This window comes from Fistularia commersonii, chromosome 32, assembly GCF_037954325.1.
Source record: "Fistularia commersonii isolate RoL2024-O1a breed Wild chromosome 32, RoL_Fcom_v1.0, whole genome shotgun sequence".
Taxonomy (NCBI): Eukaryota; Metazoa; Chordata; class Actinopteri; order Syngnathiformes; family Fistulariidae; genus Fistularia; species Fistularia commersonii.
In genome coordinates, this window is record NC_141315.1 from 10,706,193 (window position 1) to 10,725,635 (window position 19,443).

General features: G+C 44.1%; 2 protein-coding genes across 2 annotated transcripts in view; one reads left to right on the top strand and one right to left on the bottom strand.

Annotated features, from left to right (window-relative positions):
* Positions 1 to 1,697, top strand: part of srcin1b (SRC kinase signaling inhibitor 1b) — a 71,186-nt gene extending 69,489 nt beyond the window's left edge. Inside the window, exon 20 of the mRNA XM_086139686.1 lies at positions 427 to 1,697. Coding sequence (XP_085995812.1) covers positions 427 to 432 — 6 coding nt within the window. The 3' untranslated portion in view covers positions 433 to 1,697. The remainder of the gene's footprint in view (positions 1 to 426) is intronic.
* Positions 1,698 to 1,805: 108 nt separating this feature from the next.
* On the bottom strand, positions 1,806 to 19,311 carry fmnl1b (formin-like 1b). The gene is made up of 27 exons (XM_086139694.1): positions 19,097 to 19,311; positions 18,006 to 18,441; positions 15,292 to 15,375; positions 14,874 to 14,957; positions 13,606 to 13,679; positions 12,056 to 12,139; positions 11,033 to 11,149; positions 10,006 to 10,093; positions 8,734 to 8,810; positions 7,850 to 7,943; positions 5,932 to 6,006; positions 5,609 to 5,719; positions 5,376 to 5,525; positions 5,210 to 5,311; positions 4,904 to 5,129; positions 4,552 to 4,743; positions 4,341 to 4,465; positions 4,065 to 4,267; positions 3,756 to 3,990; positions 3,595 to 3,663; positions 3,443 to 3,523; positions 3,238 to 3,367; positions 3,004 to 3,167; positions 2,841 to 2,942; positions 2,667 to 2,753; positions 2,387 to 2,501; positions 1,806 to 2,080 (listed from the first exon to the last, which is right to left on the bottom strand). The coding sequence occupies exons 2-27, from the start codon at positions 18,141 to 18,143 to the stop codon at positions 1,980 to 1,982; spliced, it is 3,108 nt and encodes a 1,035-aa protein (XP_085995820.1). The 5' UTR covers positions 18,144 to 18,441; positions 19,097 to 19,311; the 3' UTR covers positions 1,806 to 1,979.
* Positions 19,312 to 19,443: the final 132 nt, after the last annotated feature.

The following is a 19,443-nucleotide window of genomic DNA, read 5'->3' on the forward strand; positions in this document are numbered from 1 at the left end:
CCATCCCTCCGTCCCTCCATCCCTCCATCCATCCATCCATCCATCCGTCCATCCATCCATCCATCCATCCATCCATCCATCCGTCCATCCATCCCTCCATCCATCCATCCATCCATCCCTTCGTCCATCCATCCATCCCTCCATCCATGTCTCAGTCCGTCCCCTCCTCGTAAGTCTTCCCTCCCCGTCCGTCCGTCCGTCCGTCCGTCCCGGTCAGATGGAGCTCAGCGTCTGGTCCCGGAGCGGCGTGGGAAGATTTAAGAATGAGCGTTTTGCGTTTGTGTCTGTTTATAAACTCTTGTCTTCTTCCCTCCCTCCTTTCTTCCACCGCTTCTTCCGCCGCCCATCCGATTTCTTTCCCCGGCCTTTTTTTTTTTCCTTTGCGTTGCTCTTAAATCTTCTGGCTTGCTTGCTTTCCGGGGGCAGCGCTGAGCTCCCGACCCCGTCCTGCTGCTTCCCTTCCCATCCGTGTCTCTGGCTCTGCTCATCCTGTCAGCTTCTCAGGTCTCCTCCGGACTAACGCCCCCCTCGTGGTTTCCGACTCCATCCATTATCGCTTTTTACTCACGAGAAAAAACCCCCCTTAAAAACCAACGAACGCATTTCGACTTTCAATCCCGACTCCTCGCAGAAGAAGGGGGATCTTTTCTTTTTCCGCTCCGCCTCGGGTCGCAGAAGAGGAGCGTCCTCAAAGTCTCGTCCGACGCCGAGCGGTCGTCGACAAACGAACCCGCCCATTTGCTTCCGTGTGCTTCGCGACCGCTAAGAAACGGCGGTCAGAGGTCAGAGGTCAGAGGTCAGACGCCCGCCGTGTCACTCCTGCACCCGAAAAAAAAGAAGAAATCCATCTCATCTATGTTTTATAAAGTCGAGCTTTTTTTTTTGTATTTTTATACTCGAGGACGAGGCGAGCCGATCCGGAAGTCCCCCCTTTTCCATCCGCCGAGTATCCGAACCCCCCCGAACCCCCCGAACCCCCCGAACCCCCCGAACCCCCTCCAGCGCCCCGACCCTCTCTAGCTGTTCTCTAGTGTAACCTGATAACCGTGCGTTAACTAACTCCCACTCTTATCGATGGTTTCTTGACGAACGTGTGATTGTTCCGAACATTCGTGGACGTGAGAATAATGTGTGTGTATATATATATATATAGATATATATATAGATATATATATATAAAAACCCAGATAATATATATATCAAAAAAAGGGGATTTTACGTGAATTATTTTTTTCTCTTTTTTTTTTTTATTTTTATTAATAATCTGGAAATGGCATGCACTCATTCCTGGAAAAACCTGCACGAACAGAGGTCTCATTGTGTGCTCCATGAATCCGTGTGAAGCCAGAGAAGATGTACACACACACACACACACACACACACGTACACACACACACACTTAGGTTTTTTCTAATGGCCTGGAAAAGATGTCTTCACCCTCAACCAAGAGGCGAGATCCCAGAGAGAAAGTGTGTCGGAGTGTGTTTCCCCTCCCCGGTGTTTTTGTCCGTGACCCCGCTGACGAAGCGTGACCTCCGGCGGGACTCCAAGCGTGACCTTCGGCGCCGCGCACACGGACGTCAACAAACGTAAACAAACGTAAACAAACGCAAGCGCCCGCTCCTTTTCTTTTGTTTTTTGTTTTTTTTTTGTACGTCCCTGTTGTGTTTTTGTGACAATAAAAAGTGACCCTCTTCTACCTCGCGGCTCCTCCTTCATTCCCAGGACTGAGGAGGAGACACCGCGTGTGTGTGTGTGTGTGTGTGTGTGTGTGTGACCAGAAAAGAGGTGTGTATTGAGACCGATTTATTATGACGACAAGGTTTATTGGATGTGTGAACGCGGGAGAAGCAGAAGGCGCTTCCATCTCTTCTCCATCCTTCTGATCTTCTCCGTTTCTGAAAAGCAACATCTCACGCATCTGCAGCCGGACCGGAGGCGAGGAGAAGAAGGTGGAGGAGGTCCTTCAGCCTGGAAGCTCAGAGGGAAATGTCCGAGGAGACCTGAAGCTGCTGGCTCTGGTTCCACTTGGCGCTTCGGCGAGTTCCATCCGTCCGTCTGTAGGGCTGGTTCCTCAGGTCTGCGGCCGATCAATCAATCAATCAATCGATCAATCTGAGAGGCTTGTTGAAACTCAGTTCACACATAAAAGTAAATAGAATTATAAATATAAATAGTGCAATATTAAATCTGATCACAAGGATAACTTCCAGGCTTCGTAAGTTCTACTTTCTTCTTCTCTGGTCACCGATGAAAGTCTGGAACTACAACCAAGATGGCGTCCGGAGGTGAGAGGAGCTGCTGGCAGGTGAGCTCTCAGCAGGTTCAGCCAACAACACAATAAGACCTAAATGTAGGAAGTTTCTAGAAGGTCCAGGAGGCCCACCTGTGATGATGTCCTCGATGGCGCCGTCCTTCCCCTCCCTCACCAGCGGGCTCACCTGCCGCCGCTTCAGCTCCGCTATCAGGTCCAGGTGAGGAGCTTTGGAAGCCGCCTGGACCTGACACACACACACACACACACACATGTCCAGGGATCTCCTAGGTGGTTCCAAACCATACCCTCTGGATTCCATCTTCTCCACGTTGGCCTCCTCTAGTTTGAGCCTCTGTAAAACCCCAATGCTAACAGGCTAGCAGGCTAGCAGGGCGGTCAGGAGAAGCACCTTCACCGGGGTCTCGGACGCGTGCGGAGATGGCGGAGCTTCGCTCTCCAGGTGTTTCCTCCTCTGAAGGTTCTCCTGCTCCGCTTGCTGTGACGCGAGAAGACGAGGGAGGTCAGACGAGCTCCCGGCAAACATCTGGCCTCCCGGTTCCTCGCTCTCCGGGCGTCTCCTCACCTTGTACGCCTTGATGAATCTGACGAACAGCGTGAAGAAGATGGAGGGCGGGGTGGTCCTGGAGTTCTCCCCGAAGTACTCCACCGCCGAGTTGTAAGCGTCCTGAGGAACACACCGATGAGCTTCCGCGGACGTTCAGGCGGACGTTCTCCGGGACCTTTACCTGGGCCGTCCTCCCGTCGGCCGCCAGCGACCTCAGCAGCTCGCCGTTGTCGGAGACGAAGGTCCTCAGCACGGGGTTGCCGTTCTCCGCCGAGAACTCCTCGGAGGTCACCTCCATGCCCTTCTCCAGAGCCCGGAGGTCCTGCAGGACGCCGTCCAGGGACACTGGGGGAGAAGAACCCAGGAGTCAAGTTCGAACCCCCCCCGGATCTCCTCGGATCTCCCGCCTGCTCACCCGTCGCCGCTTTCTCCAGGAAGTGAAGCTCGTTGTAGAAGCCGCGGACTTCCGGGAACTTCTCCTGGACGCCGTCGGCCATGAAGTGCAGCAGCGTCTGCCGTCGGTCCGTGGATTTGGTGTCCAGGAGCTGGAAGGAGGTTCCACGGTTAAACCCCGGCGTCCATCTCCTGAGGTTTCTCACGCACCTTCCACCTTCACTCACCAGGTCCAGGCTCTGCAGCCGGAAGCCGTACGCCGGCCCGCGCTTGCTGCCGTTCATGTAGTTCCCCAAGGCCAGGACCATCTTGGAGACACAGGAGACACCTCAGGAGATCCAGACCCGGTCCCGCTGGACACGCCGAAGGCCACACTCACCTCCAGGACCTTCTTCAGCTTGCCGGAGGACTTGATGGACATGGAGGCGGCGATGACGGCGTCCAGTTGCTGTCAGAAGGTCGTGGAGGACCGTTAGAAGTTTCTCGCAGACAATCACCAGTGCTAGCCTAGCTTAGCCTAGCTTAGCCTAGCTAACGCACCGGCTGGATGAGCCGGACGTTCTCGGAGAAGTTGCCCATGAAGGTGAGGGTGCGGATGCGGCGGGCGAGGCGTGGGATCTTGCTGAAGGTGGCCATGAAGCGGTCCTCCTGGCTGAGCTCCTCCAGGGAGCCGCCGGCGCCCTCGAAGCCGCGCAGCAGCTGCATCTCGCACTCGGTGGGGACGAAACGCTCCAGAAGCTCCAGGAAGTCCAGGCTCAGGGCGCCTCGGTCGTACCTGCGGGGGAACCACGGGGAACCTGAAGGCATCTGACGGGGGTTCGGGGAGCGGCCGCGGGACGGGGGACGCACGTCTGGATGGCGCCGCAGATGCCGGACGCCGTCATGCCCTCCTTGCGCAGCGTGATGGCCAGGTTCTTGGCGCGGTTGGTCTCCATCAGCGACACCTTGCCGGGCGTCTTGCAGGCCATCTTCATCCTGAGGGTCCCGGCGTCCACCGGGTCCGACTGCGCCTTGGTCTTGAAGATCTCCTCGAAGGCGGCCATGTCGAGCTCCTGCGGAGGAACGTCCGGGAGAACCGGGGTGAGAACGAAGCCGGAACCTTCCGGACCTTCTGCGGTCTCAGACCTGCAGGATGTTCTCGTCGTCCAGCTCGGAGAAGACGGTTCCCGCCACCTGCTCCGCCTTCAGAGGCTGCCAGTTGAAGAGCGGCAGCCGGTACTTGGTCTGAATGGGCTGCTTCTTCTTCCAGCCTGAAACCAGCCAGGAGGAGACGTGAAGGTCTGGAGGACCCCGGTTCCTCCCAAGGTTCTTCCATCATCTCCTGAATGTCACTCACCTCCTCCTCCTCCTCCTCCTCCTCCTGCGGTCGCTCCTTCTCCAGGGGCAGCGAGTGGCGGGGGTGGAGGTGGAGGTGGAGCTCCAGATGGAGATGGAGATGGAGGTGGAGGTGCAGGAGGAGGAGCTGGTGTTGCTCCTGCAGGCTCCTCCACCACCACCTGGTCTTCACCTCCAGCATCTTCTCTTTCAGCTGCGAACAAAACAGATGCCATTGGCGCGGTGGGTTTGCTCCTCACACCTCCTGGGAGAAGAACAAGATGGACGACCCGACCGCTGGTTCTCCGCCGCCATGTTTGTAGTTCGGCTCAGAACTACAATCTATGACGTCGTCCGACCCTTTCCCCTCTGACCTTCTTGCGTCCGGGCGGCCTGGACCACCAGGAGGTCCAGGCCGCCCGAGGCCGAGCGCTCCATCCGGACCAGACCTCGCTCCACCAGACCTCGGACCTGGACCTCCAGCTCCCGGAGCTCCTGGAGCTTCTGGTCCTGGTCCCGCTGCTGCTGCAGCTCCAGCTCCCGCTCACGTTCTCGCTGCTGCAGCAGGGACACCTGGGAGGTGGAGTCCCTCAGGCTCTCCTGCAGAAGAACAGGAAGGTGGACGCTCAAAGGTCCCGGAAGGTCAACGGAGACCTGGAGGCCACCTGCTGCGCCGGTACCTTCATCATCTCCACCTCCTTGGCGCTTTGCACCAGCTTCTTCTCCAGCTCCGTCACCTTCTCGGCCGCCTCGCGCTCGCCGTCCTGCAGCCTGGAGCTCAGCTGAGACAGAGGAGAAGCTCTCAGACCTCCAGCATCTCCTCCAGCATCTCCTCCTGCTCCTCACCTGGCTGTTGTGCTGCTGGAGCTCCTCCAGGTGTTCCAGCAGCGTGGCCTTGGTGTCGGCGTCCTCCAGCAGAGCCGCCACGTCGAACACGTTGTCCAGATAGGCCTGGATCTGGACCCGCAGCCTCTCGCTCTCCGTGGTCCTCAGGGTCTTCAGGGTTGTGGGGGTGGGGGGGGGGGTGGGGGGTCAGTGGCGTTGCCTCGGCGACAGGGGTCAAAGGTCAAAGGCCTCACCTCCAGGAAGCGGTCCAGGCCGTGGCGCGTGAACTCGTACTGCAGGTGGACGCGGAAGTTCATGTTCTCCACCGAGTGGACCACGATGTTGATGAACTGCATGCAGGCCACCTGGTGGACACACGCGGGTCAGAGGGTCATTATGGGATGGCGTCCGATGAAGAAGCCTCTGGCCGAGAGGTGGAACGTCTGAAGAACATCAGGTCCCGGAGGAGTGTTTCACACCTTCTACCCATTAACTGTCCTCCTCTTATTCACCTTTGGACCTTCAGCTGCTTCCATCAACTCTCCCCCTCCTCCTCCCCCCTTTCTCCTCTTCTCACCATGAAGTCCATGCTCCCGTCTTCGTGGCAGAAGAACTCCATGAGCCTCTCGAAGCGACACTTTTCTCCGCAGACCTGAAACGGAGGAGCCGTGGTTACCATGGCAACCAGCCGCCCGGCGTCCACACCGTGTCGTACCGGGCTCGGCCACCAGGGGGCGCCACGCGCACAGACAAACAACCTGGTATTGCGCGTTATTAGATTATATATGTTTATTCAAATTTTAACGTTTTTAAAAATAATTATATTCTTTTTTCTCAAGATTGACCGATAGTCTTCTATCCCTTCGTACCCCTGACACTTTTCTCCACCCATTCCAACCTGCTTGGACCCGTCTCTTCACCTCTTCTCCACACTCTCCTACGCTCTGGACTGTTGACCCCAAGTACCTGAAATCCTCCAACCTTCTTGATCTCCACTCCCTGTAGCCTCACCGCTCCACCCGAGTTCCTCTCGTTCACACACATATATTCTGTCTTGCTGTGACTAACCTTCATTCCTCTCCTTTCCAGAGCATACCTCCACCTCTCTAGATGTTCCTCTACCTGTTTTCTGCTCTCACTACAGATCACAATGTCATCCACAAACATCATGGTCCATGGAGGTTCCTGTCTAACCTCATCTGTCAGCCTGTCCATCACTATTGCAAACAAGAAGGGGCTCAGAGCTGATCCCTGATGGAGTCCCACCTCCACCTTGAACTTCTCGGTTACCCCTACAGCACACCGTACCAGTGTCTCACAGCGAGCATACATGTCCTGCACCAGTCTAACATACTTCTCTGCCACTCCAGACTTCCTCATACAATACCAGAGCTCCTCTCTTGGCACCCTGTCATATGCTTTTTCTAGGTCTACAAAAACACAATGCAACTCCCTCTGGCCTTCTTTGTACTTTTCTATTAGCATTCTCAACGCAAATACTGCATCTGTAGTACTCTTCCTAGGCATGAAGCCATACTGGTGTTCACAAATGCTGACTTCTGCTCTCAGTCTAGTTTCCACTACTCTTTCCCATAACTTCATTGTATGGCTCATCGACTTTATCCCTCTATAGTTGCCACAATTCTGCACATCCCCTTAATTCTTAAAAATAGGCACCATCACACTTTGTCTCCATTCTTCAGGCATCTTCTCACTCTCTAAGATCCTGTTGAAACTCTACTGCTGCCTCTCTTAGACACTTCCACACAAGATTCAATACAACAAACTCTTCCCGCTCAATTTCAGGTAAAAAAAGAATTCCTTGCAGCCCAAAGAACACAGAAACAAGCATCAACATAAACCCCAACATTCCTGACTCGCTGCAATAATGATAATGTAATAATAACAACAATAATAATAAATGATGATAATGATAAAAATAACTATAGTAATGAAATAATGCTAACAATTAGTTTCATTACTGAATGTTTTGCGCCTTCGATCCAGAATCCTGCTGGCTAAGAAACACCTAATGAACTTGAGGTGACTGTGTGTGTGTGTGTGTGTGTGTGTGTGTGTGTGTGTGTGTGTGTGTGTGTCTGCTCGCCACTGGCCTTCTGCCTGCAGGAAACGATTAACTTTTAACCGGTTCAACTGGTTTAAAGCGCTCCAATAATTCACTTTGATTCTGTTTTTTCTCCCCTTCAATTATAGATTTGTTATTTAAACTGAAATTATCTTACAAACGTAAACACAAGCTCCACTTCCTGTCTGCTCTCAGAGGTCAGAGGTCAGAGGTCACCGGGGGTGCACCGCATGTGTGTGTGTGTGTGTGTGTGTGTGTGTGTGTGTCGGGGGGGCTTTAAATGACACCTGGAGCGAGACGGCGAGGACATTTGAGACTGGAGACACAACGGAATGTGAGTCACACACACACACACACACACACACACACACACACACACACACACACACACACGGATGAAAAGCCTGACCTCTCTGAAGTTGTCGAAGGCCGACAGGATGATGTCGTGACCTCCGCGCACCAGACAGACGGCGGCCAGAAGCTCCAGCACCAGAGCCTTGGTCCTGGTGGAGAGGAGGACCTTCTTATGGAGGTGGGCTACCAGCAGACACCAAGGGCTCAAGCCATGTTAGATATTTTTATTTATCATTCCATAAATCATCAAAGAAATTCATGTTTTTTATGTAATTATGGAGGGAGAAAATGATTCGCTGTCATAAATTCTGGTGGAAATCTTCTCGTGGCGGCAACTGGACTCGGTTCTTCCGTCGAGAAGATTCAGAACGTCTTCAGTCGTGAAGCGAAGACGCCTGAAAACATCTTCAAGTCCAGCTGCCACCTCGAGAAGGTTCCCAGAAGAATCCGCCGTGAGCTGGACCACGGAGAACCTCCAGACTGTCATCCGTTCCTGACATTATTCAAATAAAACCAAAAAAATCATGTATGAAGTATAAAAAAAGCTACAAATATATATATTTATTTATTTCAAAAAGAAAAAAATTATAAATATTACATATTTAATACTGCATTATAATCATTAAACATATATAATATAAATAAAAACAGTATATAAATAATATAAAATTTAAAATTACAAAATATCCGATTGAGACAAATATTCGATTGAAGGTTTTTAATTCACATGTGCGTGATAAAATATTCCTATAAACACATGAATGAAAATTTGCAGAAAGACTGAGTGTGTGTGAGGAGAAGATGAGATGGTGTGTGAGGAGAAGGTGAGATGGTGTGTGAGGAGAAGGTGAGATGGTGTGTGAGGAGAAGGTGAGATGGAAGAAGCAGGAGAACCCTGACGTTCCTCAGGGTTCTCCTGAGAAATGATGTTCTCCTCACCTGGGGCTCCTGTCGTTCAGGCTGAGCGTGATCTCGTTGACGCAGCGCGGGTGTGTCATCACCAGGTTGAACCCGGACTGAGAACACACACACACACACACACACACACACACACACACACATTAATTATCCTTCCTCCTGGTTTCAAGGTGGTTTTGGCCGTTTTAAAGTCCTCTAGAGATGAATTCAAGCTCATGTTTTCTAATAACGAGCTCATTTTCAGCTGAGGACGTTTTTTTAGCTTCTCCTGCAACATTTTGCATGTTTTTCTGCCGATGTTAAGTTTTTGGATCATTCTGAGGTCATTTTGTGTGAAATTAATCCTGTCTGGCTAATTTTGATCATTAATTGCTAAGATTCATAATTATGACACTTTATAGTCTTATTTGTATTTCTTATTCTCACCCTTTTTTTTTTTTTTTTCTTACAGTTTATACAATTTCCCACTATTATTTATTATTGTTATGTTTTACTCGAAACTCTGGAACAACAATTTCCTTTGGGATAAATAAAGTTGTTTTATTTCATTTCAATTCCAAAAAGAGAGAAAATACCTTGATTAAATAGGCAAAAACAGCAATATTACTATTACTTCTAACTACTGCGACGAGCCCTAACCCTGACAATAATAATAATAATAATAATTATAATAATAATAATAATCTCAAAATCTTTGTACTTAAGACCTTAAAACACTTTATAGCCTTGACTTTGACACTTTATACTTTTATTTGTATTTCTTCCCCCCCCCCTTTTTTTTATTGTTTATACAATATCCTACTATTAATTAATATTGTTATGTTTAACGTGAAACTCTGGCACAACAATTTCCTTCGGGAAAAATAAAGTTCTTATTCTTATTCTTATTCTTATTCTTATGTGTGCTCATTTTAAGGCCATTTTCAGTAAATTTCCCAGCCTTTTTATGCTAATTTTAATGATTGTCTTTGCAAATTTCAATTTTTTTTGGCAAATTTCAAGAGAATTTTCATGACATTACATTACAGTCATTTAGCAAGTCACTTTTATCCAAAGCGACTTACAAAAATATCAATTTAATAACCGAAAATCCAAAGTATTAGTAGTCGTTACTCAGAAGTCACCACTCTTCCAAACAACCATCTCCAAAACATAAAACTAAATTAGTGGGTTTTGCTCAGGGAATCATTTTCAGCTCATTTGTAGTTGATTTTCTGTCAGTTTTCTAGCTTTCCGTCGACGATTCTTTGAGGTTATTTCTCTGTGTTTCCATGGCGACAGGAAGGGAAGCACCTGGTAGTTCATGATGGCTCGCAGGCACATGATGCACAGGTGAACCTCGTCTCTCTGGCCGGCCAGCCGGGAGTTCCTCAGCGCCTTCCTGCAAGCGGGGGAAAGCTGTCAAATTAAAATACAAATCTGCACCATCTGTGAGCATCGAAGAAAAAAGATGAAAAATTTAAATGTATAAAGAGTAAATATAGATTTGTATTAGAAAATTAAAATCACCCAGTGTTTGGAATTTTAATCCGCCGAAATATTAACATTTCTGTAAAATAAATGACAATAAAAAAAAAATATTGTTATATTTTGTTTACATTAATTAAGCAATTTAATAGTTTTAATATTATTAATATCGAGAACATTTTGTTAAGATAATAATCTGTATTTCTTTTTGAAAAATGATCTGATTATCCTTACGTTCCTACTATGTTCTCTCAATGTTGTATCCTTCTTAAAATTTCAAAAGCTACACATTCAATTTCTGCTCCATATTATATTTTTCTTAGAATATCACAAACTTTTTCTAATTAAGACTTTATAAAATTGAATTCAGCCGTAATCTTATCCTGGAATTAAAATCGCTTTGTTTTTGTTCACTCCCATTTCTGTCGGGATATTTGAGCTGAATGATTAAAATAGAGCGGTTTCTTTAACTCGGTTGGTTTTTGGGTTATTTCATTTACGGATTTATGTTCTTATTTTTGCGAAAACCTATCCTTTTTTCTTTTTTTTTATCATTAATGAATTCGATTCAAATGAAATAAATAAGAAATTAAATTCTTTGTTCATGTAAATATATGTATACATATATTTCATGCCAAAGTACAATTATTATTATTTTACAATGTAATCATATTTATATATTTCATGAAATAACCCTTTTGTTTAAAAAAATATATAAAAAAATATGAATATTATAATTCTTGAATTGTCACGTTTTTTTTTTTCATTTAATTTTTTTTTTTTTTTTTAAAATCCCATATTTCCCCCAGACGGAGCCCGAACCCGGTCCAGGCCAGCGAGCGTCTCCACGCACCGCATGGCCAAGTTCCTGTGGGTCTTGAAGGCCGGGAGCGTCAGGGTCGGGGAGCCGCTGGCTCTCCGGCTCACATCCTCCGACGCCGGGACGCTTTCCGGGGCGTCCGTGTCGCACCTGAGGGGTCAGAGGTCGCGGGGTTCGGGGGGTGAGAGCGCCAGGGCGTGAGGTAAAATCACATCAACGAAACCTCTGCGGGAAATACAATATCTCCATGTTTTATTTTGTAGGAAATATTTATTGAATTTCATTCATAAAACTAAATTTTTTATTCATTTCAATTCAAGGGAAAATAATAATAATAATAGTAATAATTATCAAATAAATGTAGTTCTTTGTTTTTTTTAATTTTAAATCTAAAATAAATCTGTATAAAATTAAATAATTGAAATTTAAAAAAAAAAAGAAATGTCTAAAAAGCTTTGTTGCATAAATGAATTTTGGGACTGAAGGCAGTTTGGACGTCTTTCTGAGATGAATAAAACACTGATTTTCTCCGGTTTATTCTGATATGATCTTCATTGTATTTTTGTTTTGTTGTCAAATAACTTTTCATTCATTTTAACTTTTCCTTCCATTTAAACGACATTAGTATTTTTTCTGTATTGACAAGCAAAGACTGAAAATGTAGAAAAACAAGAATCTGGGTGCCGGAAAAAAAGCAGCATTAAATCTGCATCAGAATTTGTTAAAGATGTTAAAGCAGAGAAATCTTTTAATCTGAGAAAATCCTGCAGGATTTCCTGCAGCTCACGTTCCTCTGAGAGAACTTCAACCTGCACGTCCTGCTAGTGCTTTTTATATTTCTAATACTGTTTTCATTGTACACAGCTTTATTTATTTTACATATATATATGTATAAATAAAATATTAATAATAATTTAATAAAATAAGTTTAAAAAAAGAGATATTGGTGTGGCTCCACACAACATGGTGGGAAAAGAATAATTAAATGAAGTACATAGGAAATAAATGGATAAAACGCAAAACATACAAAATCAAACTTTGTATTTTGGGACTTACGTGCTAGCGCTGTTAGCCACCGACAGATACTCCACCAGGACGTCCAGGCCCTGGTTCTCCTGGCTGAGGAACTCCTCGGCCCAGCTGGAGGAGACCAACACACTTCAGCCTCCTCCACATGTGAGAGAATTTACCCCCATAAAATACAGAAACCGCACCATTACTTTTATTAATCTGTTTTTTTTTTTCAATAAAGATAAACAGCTTGTTCCAGCTAGCAGTAGCCATCCGTTAACCATGTAGCATGTTAGCTATCGATGCTAAAACTTGGCCCCGCTCGCCTGATGCTAAAATCCAACTCCGCAATGCACGATGTCGGCGGTAAATGAGAAATGTTTTTCATTTTACTCTCTTTTAAATGTGCATCATCATCCGCAGGCCATTTTTACCCTCGTGTTAAATGCTAAATGCTAGCGCCACATAGCCGTCCAACAACTGATCCCGGTGTCCCTTCGGTCACTGCGATGCATTATAGATGCTATAGGTTACCTTTAGCTTCAGCATAGCGTTAGCATAGCATTAGCCTGCTGTAGCGCCCTGTTTGGTCACATTTTAACATCATATAGAACTTATTCGAGTTTGAAGCCGATTCTATACGTTTTTTTGACAAAGGCTTTTACCGATAACATGATAATCAGCTTCAACCCTTGTATTTTTATATATTTTTATATTTAACACTTAGTTAAACACTTAACAAAGCAAAAACAGCCTGGTCAGATGTTATGCAATAGTAATCATCATCATCATTATAATTGTAATGATATTTATAATTGTAATATAAGTGTTACTAAATTACTATTATTATTAGCAAAGCAAGAATTGTCTGTCCAATTAGAACAATTATAATAATAATTATAATAACTGTAATATTAATGATAATGGCTATTAGTATTATTGTTGCTGTTCTGACAATGATAATAATAATAACAATAATAATAATAATAATAATAATAATAGTGTTATTATTATTATTATTAACTAAGCTAAAACAGGTTGGTCAAAAAGGCAGGGAAACACATTAAAAGCCTGTGATTGCTGTTATTTCTTTGAAGAGTGAGTGATCAGTATAACTTGTCTAAAGAGACTCAAATTAAAAGCGTTTTGAATTTATATAAAAATAGTCATAATAATAATGATTATTATTGTATATTTTTTTATGATTATGAGGATGTGGTAAACATATCTTTATTTTTGTTCCTGCAGTATAAATTATTCTGTAAATGCGTCTTGTCTTAATAACCCATGGACTCAGTGAGGAGGTCTTAGACAATTAGAAAAACTATATAATATTACATATTATATAATTTCACAAAATATATAATTATGGAAGGGACCACCACGGCCAACCTTCTACCTCCTTCTCCTCTCCAGAGCATCTTTCTAGATCCTATCTAGACCTCATCTAGCTCTCCATCCCTCTGCTGTCCACGTTCCAACCATCTCAGCCTGACTTTGGTCTCCAGACCATCTAACATGTGCTGCCCTTCTCCGGCCTGCAAGCTGAGCCTCCAGGTCTTCATCTCTTTGCTTGTAGAGTTTGTGACGCTGACCCGATGTGGTTTGTGCGCAGGGAGATCTCCAGCTCCCGCAGGACCTGCGTGGACTCCTGGACGCGTCTCTTGAACTGACGGGACGAAAACAAACAGCTGAGTCCAGTCACTCTTTTACGACGTAAAAGCGTTAGCATAGCATTAGCATGAAATCACAGAAAACAAACGAAATATAAATCAATGGATTTGGAAAACGTGTTTTTAAAAGTATGTGAGAACTTACCCAAGGTTAATTTCTGATACATTAAATTGTCAATCAATTTAATCATTGACATGTACTTCTTCATATACATATACTTACATTACTTATATTACATTACATTACATATATTTTTACATATATTAAGTTTATTTTTGTTTATATCTTTTGATCTGTTTTGATCTTTTTTGAATTGTTCTGTTCTTTTTATTTTATTTTTATTATTCACTATTTTTATTCTTTATTTTCAAAAATAAAGATACAATTTAAAATATAGAAATTATGTAATTTGTTCCAGGATCTGCTTTCAACAAAAAGCAATATCCCCTTGAGGGATCAATAAAGTTTTCTGATTCTGGTGATTCTGATTCAAAATGGGAAAAAGTTTGATAAAATATGGAGAAATTCCATAATGATTAATATGTTGTAATTTTATTCTATTTTAATTCCAAAAAGGGAGAAAATACCTTGATTAAATTGGCAACAACAACAGCAATATTACTATAACTACAAACTACTGCTACTCGCCCTAACTCTGACAATAACAATAATGATAATAGTAATAATAATAATAATAATATAAATCTCAAGATCTTTGTACTTAAGACCTTAAAACACTTTATAGCCTTGACTTTGACACTTTATAGTTTTATTTGTATTTCTCCCCCCCCTTTTTTTTTTACTGTTTATACAATTTCCTACTATTAATTAATATTGTTATGTTTTACTTGACACAACAATTTTCTTCAAGATAAATAATGTTGTTCTTATTCTTATTCTTAATTATGATAATAATAATAATAATAATAATAATAATAATAATAATAATATAGTAATCAAGAGGAAAAAAAATCCCATGAAAATTAGTTTAAAAAAAAATAAAACTGAACAAGAAAACTAGCCAAACGCTCTCTTGAACAAGTCAAGAAAATCTTCCCAAACCCTGCCAGGTCAAAAGGCAGCGGAAAGTCAAGGAGTCGTTGAAATCCAATAAATATTAAATTGATTGTTGACGCTCGTCATTTTGCCAATGACAGGTCGGCGAATTAAAAATAACGGAAAGCCCGACCTTCCGGCTGACCCCGCCGTGATCCAGGTGACCCTTGAGTTTCTCCACGTAGGCCGAGGGGGGGCTTTTCACCTGGAAACGCTCCTGATGGAGAGAAACGCTCACTTCATACATCAGAAAGCAAACCTGTGCCTGTAACCTCCTGGAACCTACCAAGAACCTAACAACAATCACAGAATCATAGCTTAGCATCTCTGCCCGGAGCGCTAACAGCCTTTCTTTGTTTACCAGCTAGCGCTGTTAGCCACCTATAGCTACTCAAAACCAAAATCCATGGTTGCAAGCAAAACATCTGCTGACTGACAGGTCACTCCTGGCTGCTTGTTTTGGTCCTCCGTGCTGTCGCTATGGAGACGTACAATATTGATGAGCCCCCCCCCCCCTCCCGTGTGTGTGTGTGTGTGTGTGTGTGGTCCACCTGGTCGCAGATCAGCTCCCACTTCTTGTCGCCGTCGTAGTCCTGCAGGATCTTGGCCTTGTCGGGGGGGAGATTCATGGTGTTCTGGAGGCACAAGGAGAACCAGGGCTTCACAACGTGCGCTTCAGGTCCCCATCATTTTGTTACCAAATGAATCATTTGAAATTATTTCAATATATTTTCAATTCAAGCTTTTTTATTTCTATTTTTTTTTTTAACTTTAAATTCTTTATTTATAAAAATTGACTTTAAAGTATCAATATAAAAAAAAAACATTTAAACTGTATGGCAAAAATAAAAAGCAAAGATTTTTTTTACCTTATAATCTAATTTTTAAACACATTATTTATTATTTAATTTATTTTAATTTAATGTTTAAGAATCATATTAAAGATAGTGAACAAAAATGTGATTAAAAGAGTACATATTATATGAATTGTCATAATGAATAATAATAATAGGTTTCCAACATATTTAAAGTATATCTTAGCTAAATGTTATATATAGATCTAATAATAGGTATGATAATAACAACAACAACAGCAACAATAGTAATGATAATAAGAAGAATAGTAATGATAGAGAATTGAATAAATCGCTGGAAAAATGCTCCAAAAAGGGGGGTTAATTTCCCTCAAAAAATCTCCGGAAATCTGAAAATAATCTGGAAAATTTCACGCCAACGTTTGAACCAAGAAAAAAATTAGAAAAAGCTTAAAAACAAACTTCAAAAATCAAATTCTGAAAAAAAAAATCCCTCATGTTGAAGAATTGACCTCCAAGTGACCTGTTAATGGAAAAGATTAAAAGTGTCTGCAGTCAAATTTCAACACTCCTATTATGCTCACACACACACACACACACACACACACACACACACACACACACACGCGCACATACACACACACACACACACACACACTGCGGTGTGTTCTCTGAATTTCATTCTCCCGGTCGTGGATAATGGCATCAGCGCTCAGAAGGCCTCCGTTGTTGCACAAAACCGAATCAGCGCGCAGAAATGTGCATGTGACCTCTGGAGTGCACGGCGAGAAGTGGTCTGAGAGGTGTGTGTGTGTGTGTGTGTGTGTGTGTGTGTGTCTTTGTTCATACACACCATGCATTCACCATGCATATTCTCACACATACACATATAAGCAAATATAAACACATACAGAAACACTGCTGCCTTCACATGGAGGAAAGCATGCAAAGTGTTATGCAAAACAGCAACACACACACATACACACACACACACACACACACACACACACACACACACACATAAATACACACACACATAAACACACAGTTGTATGTTGGGTTTAAATGAACGCTTGGGAGGAACAGTGTTTAGCTGTTTATGTCTAGGATTTAAAAGGTTAAAAGTAAGACTTTGTAAGACTTTGTTAAAAAATCTTATACACACACATACACTCACACACACACACACACACACACACACACACACACACACTCACACACACACAGGCGTGTTTGTGTTTTCAGACTTTGTCCCCCAGATTTGTTATGCAAACTCAGCACAAGATGTGGTGGGAAGAGGGGGGGGTAGATGTGATTCAGAAACACACACACACACACACACATACACAAACACACACACACACACACACACACTCACAAATATTTGGGGGAAAAAAAAACTTCACAAGACGGAATACCCGGGAACAGCAGCTGGAAATGTGCCTCTGAGCGTTGCCATGGATACACACCGTTGCATCCCTGTTCTTTGTTATTGTTATTTTTTTTAATCCCTAATTTTCTCGCCGCAGCAACCGCTGTTGTCCGACCTTTGACCTCACGCCTCTCCTGTCCAATATGGCCGCCAGAGCAACATGGGGCTCCACTGTCCAGGTAAAAACCTGGAAACAAAAACCACCTCACCATAGCAAAGGTCTGGAGAATAATCCTGGAAAATTAGCAATAAAAATAAATATTCACAGTGTATATGTGTGTGTGTGTGTGTGTGTGTATGTGTGTGTGTGTGTGTGTGTGTGTGTGTGTGTGTGTGTGTGTGAGAGTGAGTGCAGTTTTCAAAAAATTCTGATGATCTTCTTATCAGGATAGGAATGAAGGGTGTGTTTGTCTGTGTGTGTGTGTGTGTGTGTGTGTGTGTGTGTGTGTGTGTGTGTGTGTGTGTGTGTGTGTGTCCCATCGGAATTTTTTAGTATCACAATGATAATGACCATTATTATTGTTGTTTTTCTTCTTATCATTATTATCATTGTTATTATATATATTTAGTTATTTATTTTATCTGATTTCCTTTCATTTTCATTTATTTAATTGAATACATATTAACTTCGCCATTATTTTTATTTTTTCTTTATTTTTATATTATTTAATTTATTTTTATATTATTTGATTTATTCTATATTTAATTTAATGTTATTTAATTTGCCTGCTTGCTTTGGTGGTAGTTAATCTTGGAGTTAGAGCTGCTTTCAGTGGCAGGAACCCGAAGGCCTCCTGGAATCCAGGTTTGTGAGCGAGTCGGAGGAATTATTACCCTTTTAATAAGACGCGCAAACGTCGCAGCGGCACAATCATAACAATATAGTGTATAAATATGAATTCAGGAGAAAAACAAAAAGTTTGGTGTAAATCCTCCCACAAGCCCACGTTTGTTCGGATGTCCTTCTCGGTGCGTTGGAAATACCTTGCGATGAATTACAAAAAAGTGTGTGACTCACCAGCACGGCGTTGAAGCGCTCCTCCAGCTGGTCCCGGGGCGGGGCGGGGAGCCGGTCCGAGGGCCGTCGGGGGCCGTCGGGCCGGCCGGGGGCCTCCCTGGCCGGGGGGCCCTCCGGCCCGCCCTCCGTGTTCCCCATAAGTCAACCGCAAGAGTCCAACCCCCAGAAATAAAATAGAAACGGGGAGAATATTTCAGCAGACGCCCCTGGAAGCCTGCATGGCCCCCGACCGCCGCTGCTCAAACCCTAGGAAAGCCAGGGAAGGAGGAAGGAAAGCCAGGGAAGGAGGTAGGAAAGCCAGGGAAGGAGGAGCTCCCGCCTGGCAGGGGGGAGCTCAGGTGTGGACGAGGAGCCGCAGAAGGTCCGTTCACCACCGGGGGGAGGAAAGCCAGTCCTTCTGGTCCGGCAGAGGCCGGGGCGAGAGACACCAGCAGCACTGGAGAGAGAGAGAGAGAGGGAGGGAGGGATCATGGTCCTAGAGCCTCCAGCCGGCACCTCCAGACCAGGAGAGGCGATCAGAACGCAGCCGAGATAAAACCTCCCGGCCTTATTTGACCTAAAACGCTTCCCCTGAGGCTGATATTTCAACAAAGGAAACCTTGACCGAGGGAGAACCTGAGATAAGTTCAGGCAAGACACCTGAAATTAACCATAAACCAGGGAATCATCAGATGAGAGAAATTCTTGGGAATCAGAAGAAGATCAATGACAATCCTCCTGGAATCTGATAAAATCCCTAAAAATCAGATGAAGAAATCCTTTAACAATCAGCAAAATTTGTTAAAAATGACAGGAAAATTCCTCCTCAAGTTGGAAATAAGAATTCCCTAAAGTTTGACAAAAATGAGATGAAAATCTCTAAAAATCAGACAAAAATTGTTTTGAAATCCACAAATGACCATCAAGTCGGACAAAAAATCCCCTAAAAATCAAGAGATATCTTGAACCATGACAAAGGTCCCCTTAAAATAACAAAAGAATTAATCAGACCAAAACATCCCCTAAATGTTAAACTATAAAACATGAATATTCAGACAAATATCCCGCTAAAATCAGCAAATAAAAGGCGTCATCATGCAAAAATAAATTACCCAGAACTCAGCGATGAAGCGGCGCCGACTCGCTTTGAGTATAGTTTGGAAGGAAAATGAGCTGAAAGTCGAGAAAAGATGCGTTTAAATAGAAAAATCATCAAAATCAAAAATTAAATGTTGGAAGGCGAAGCTTCGAATCCAGACAGAATAACTTTGTTGAAAAGCTCCCGTCAGCACCAGCAGCTGAAAGCAGGTGTTCCACATTCTTCACTATATTTGTCCTTCTAGACGCAACAATCCGGCTCACAGAACCAGATCTGTCGGCCTTTCAATGCTCGATTCATATCCTCTCTCTCTCTCACACACACACACACACACACACACACACACACACACACACACAC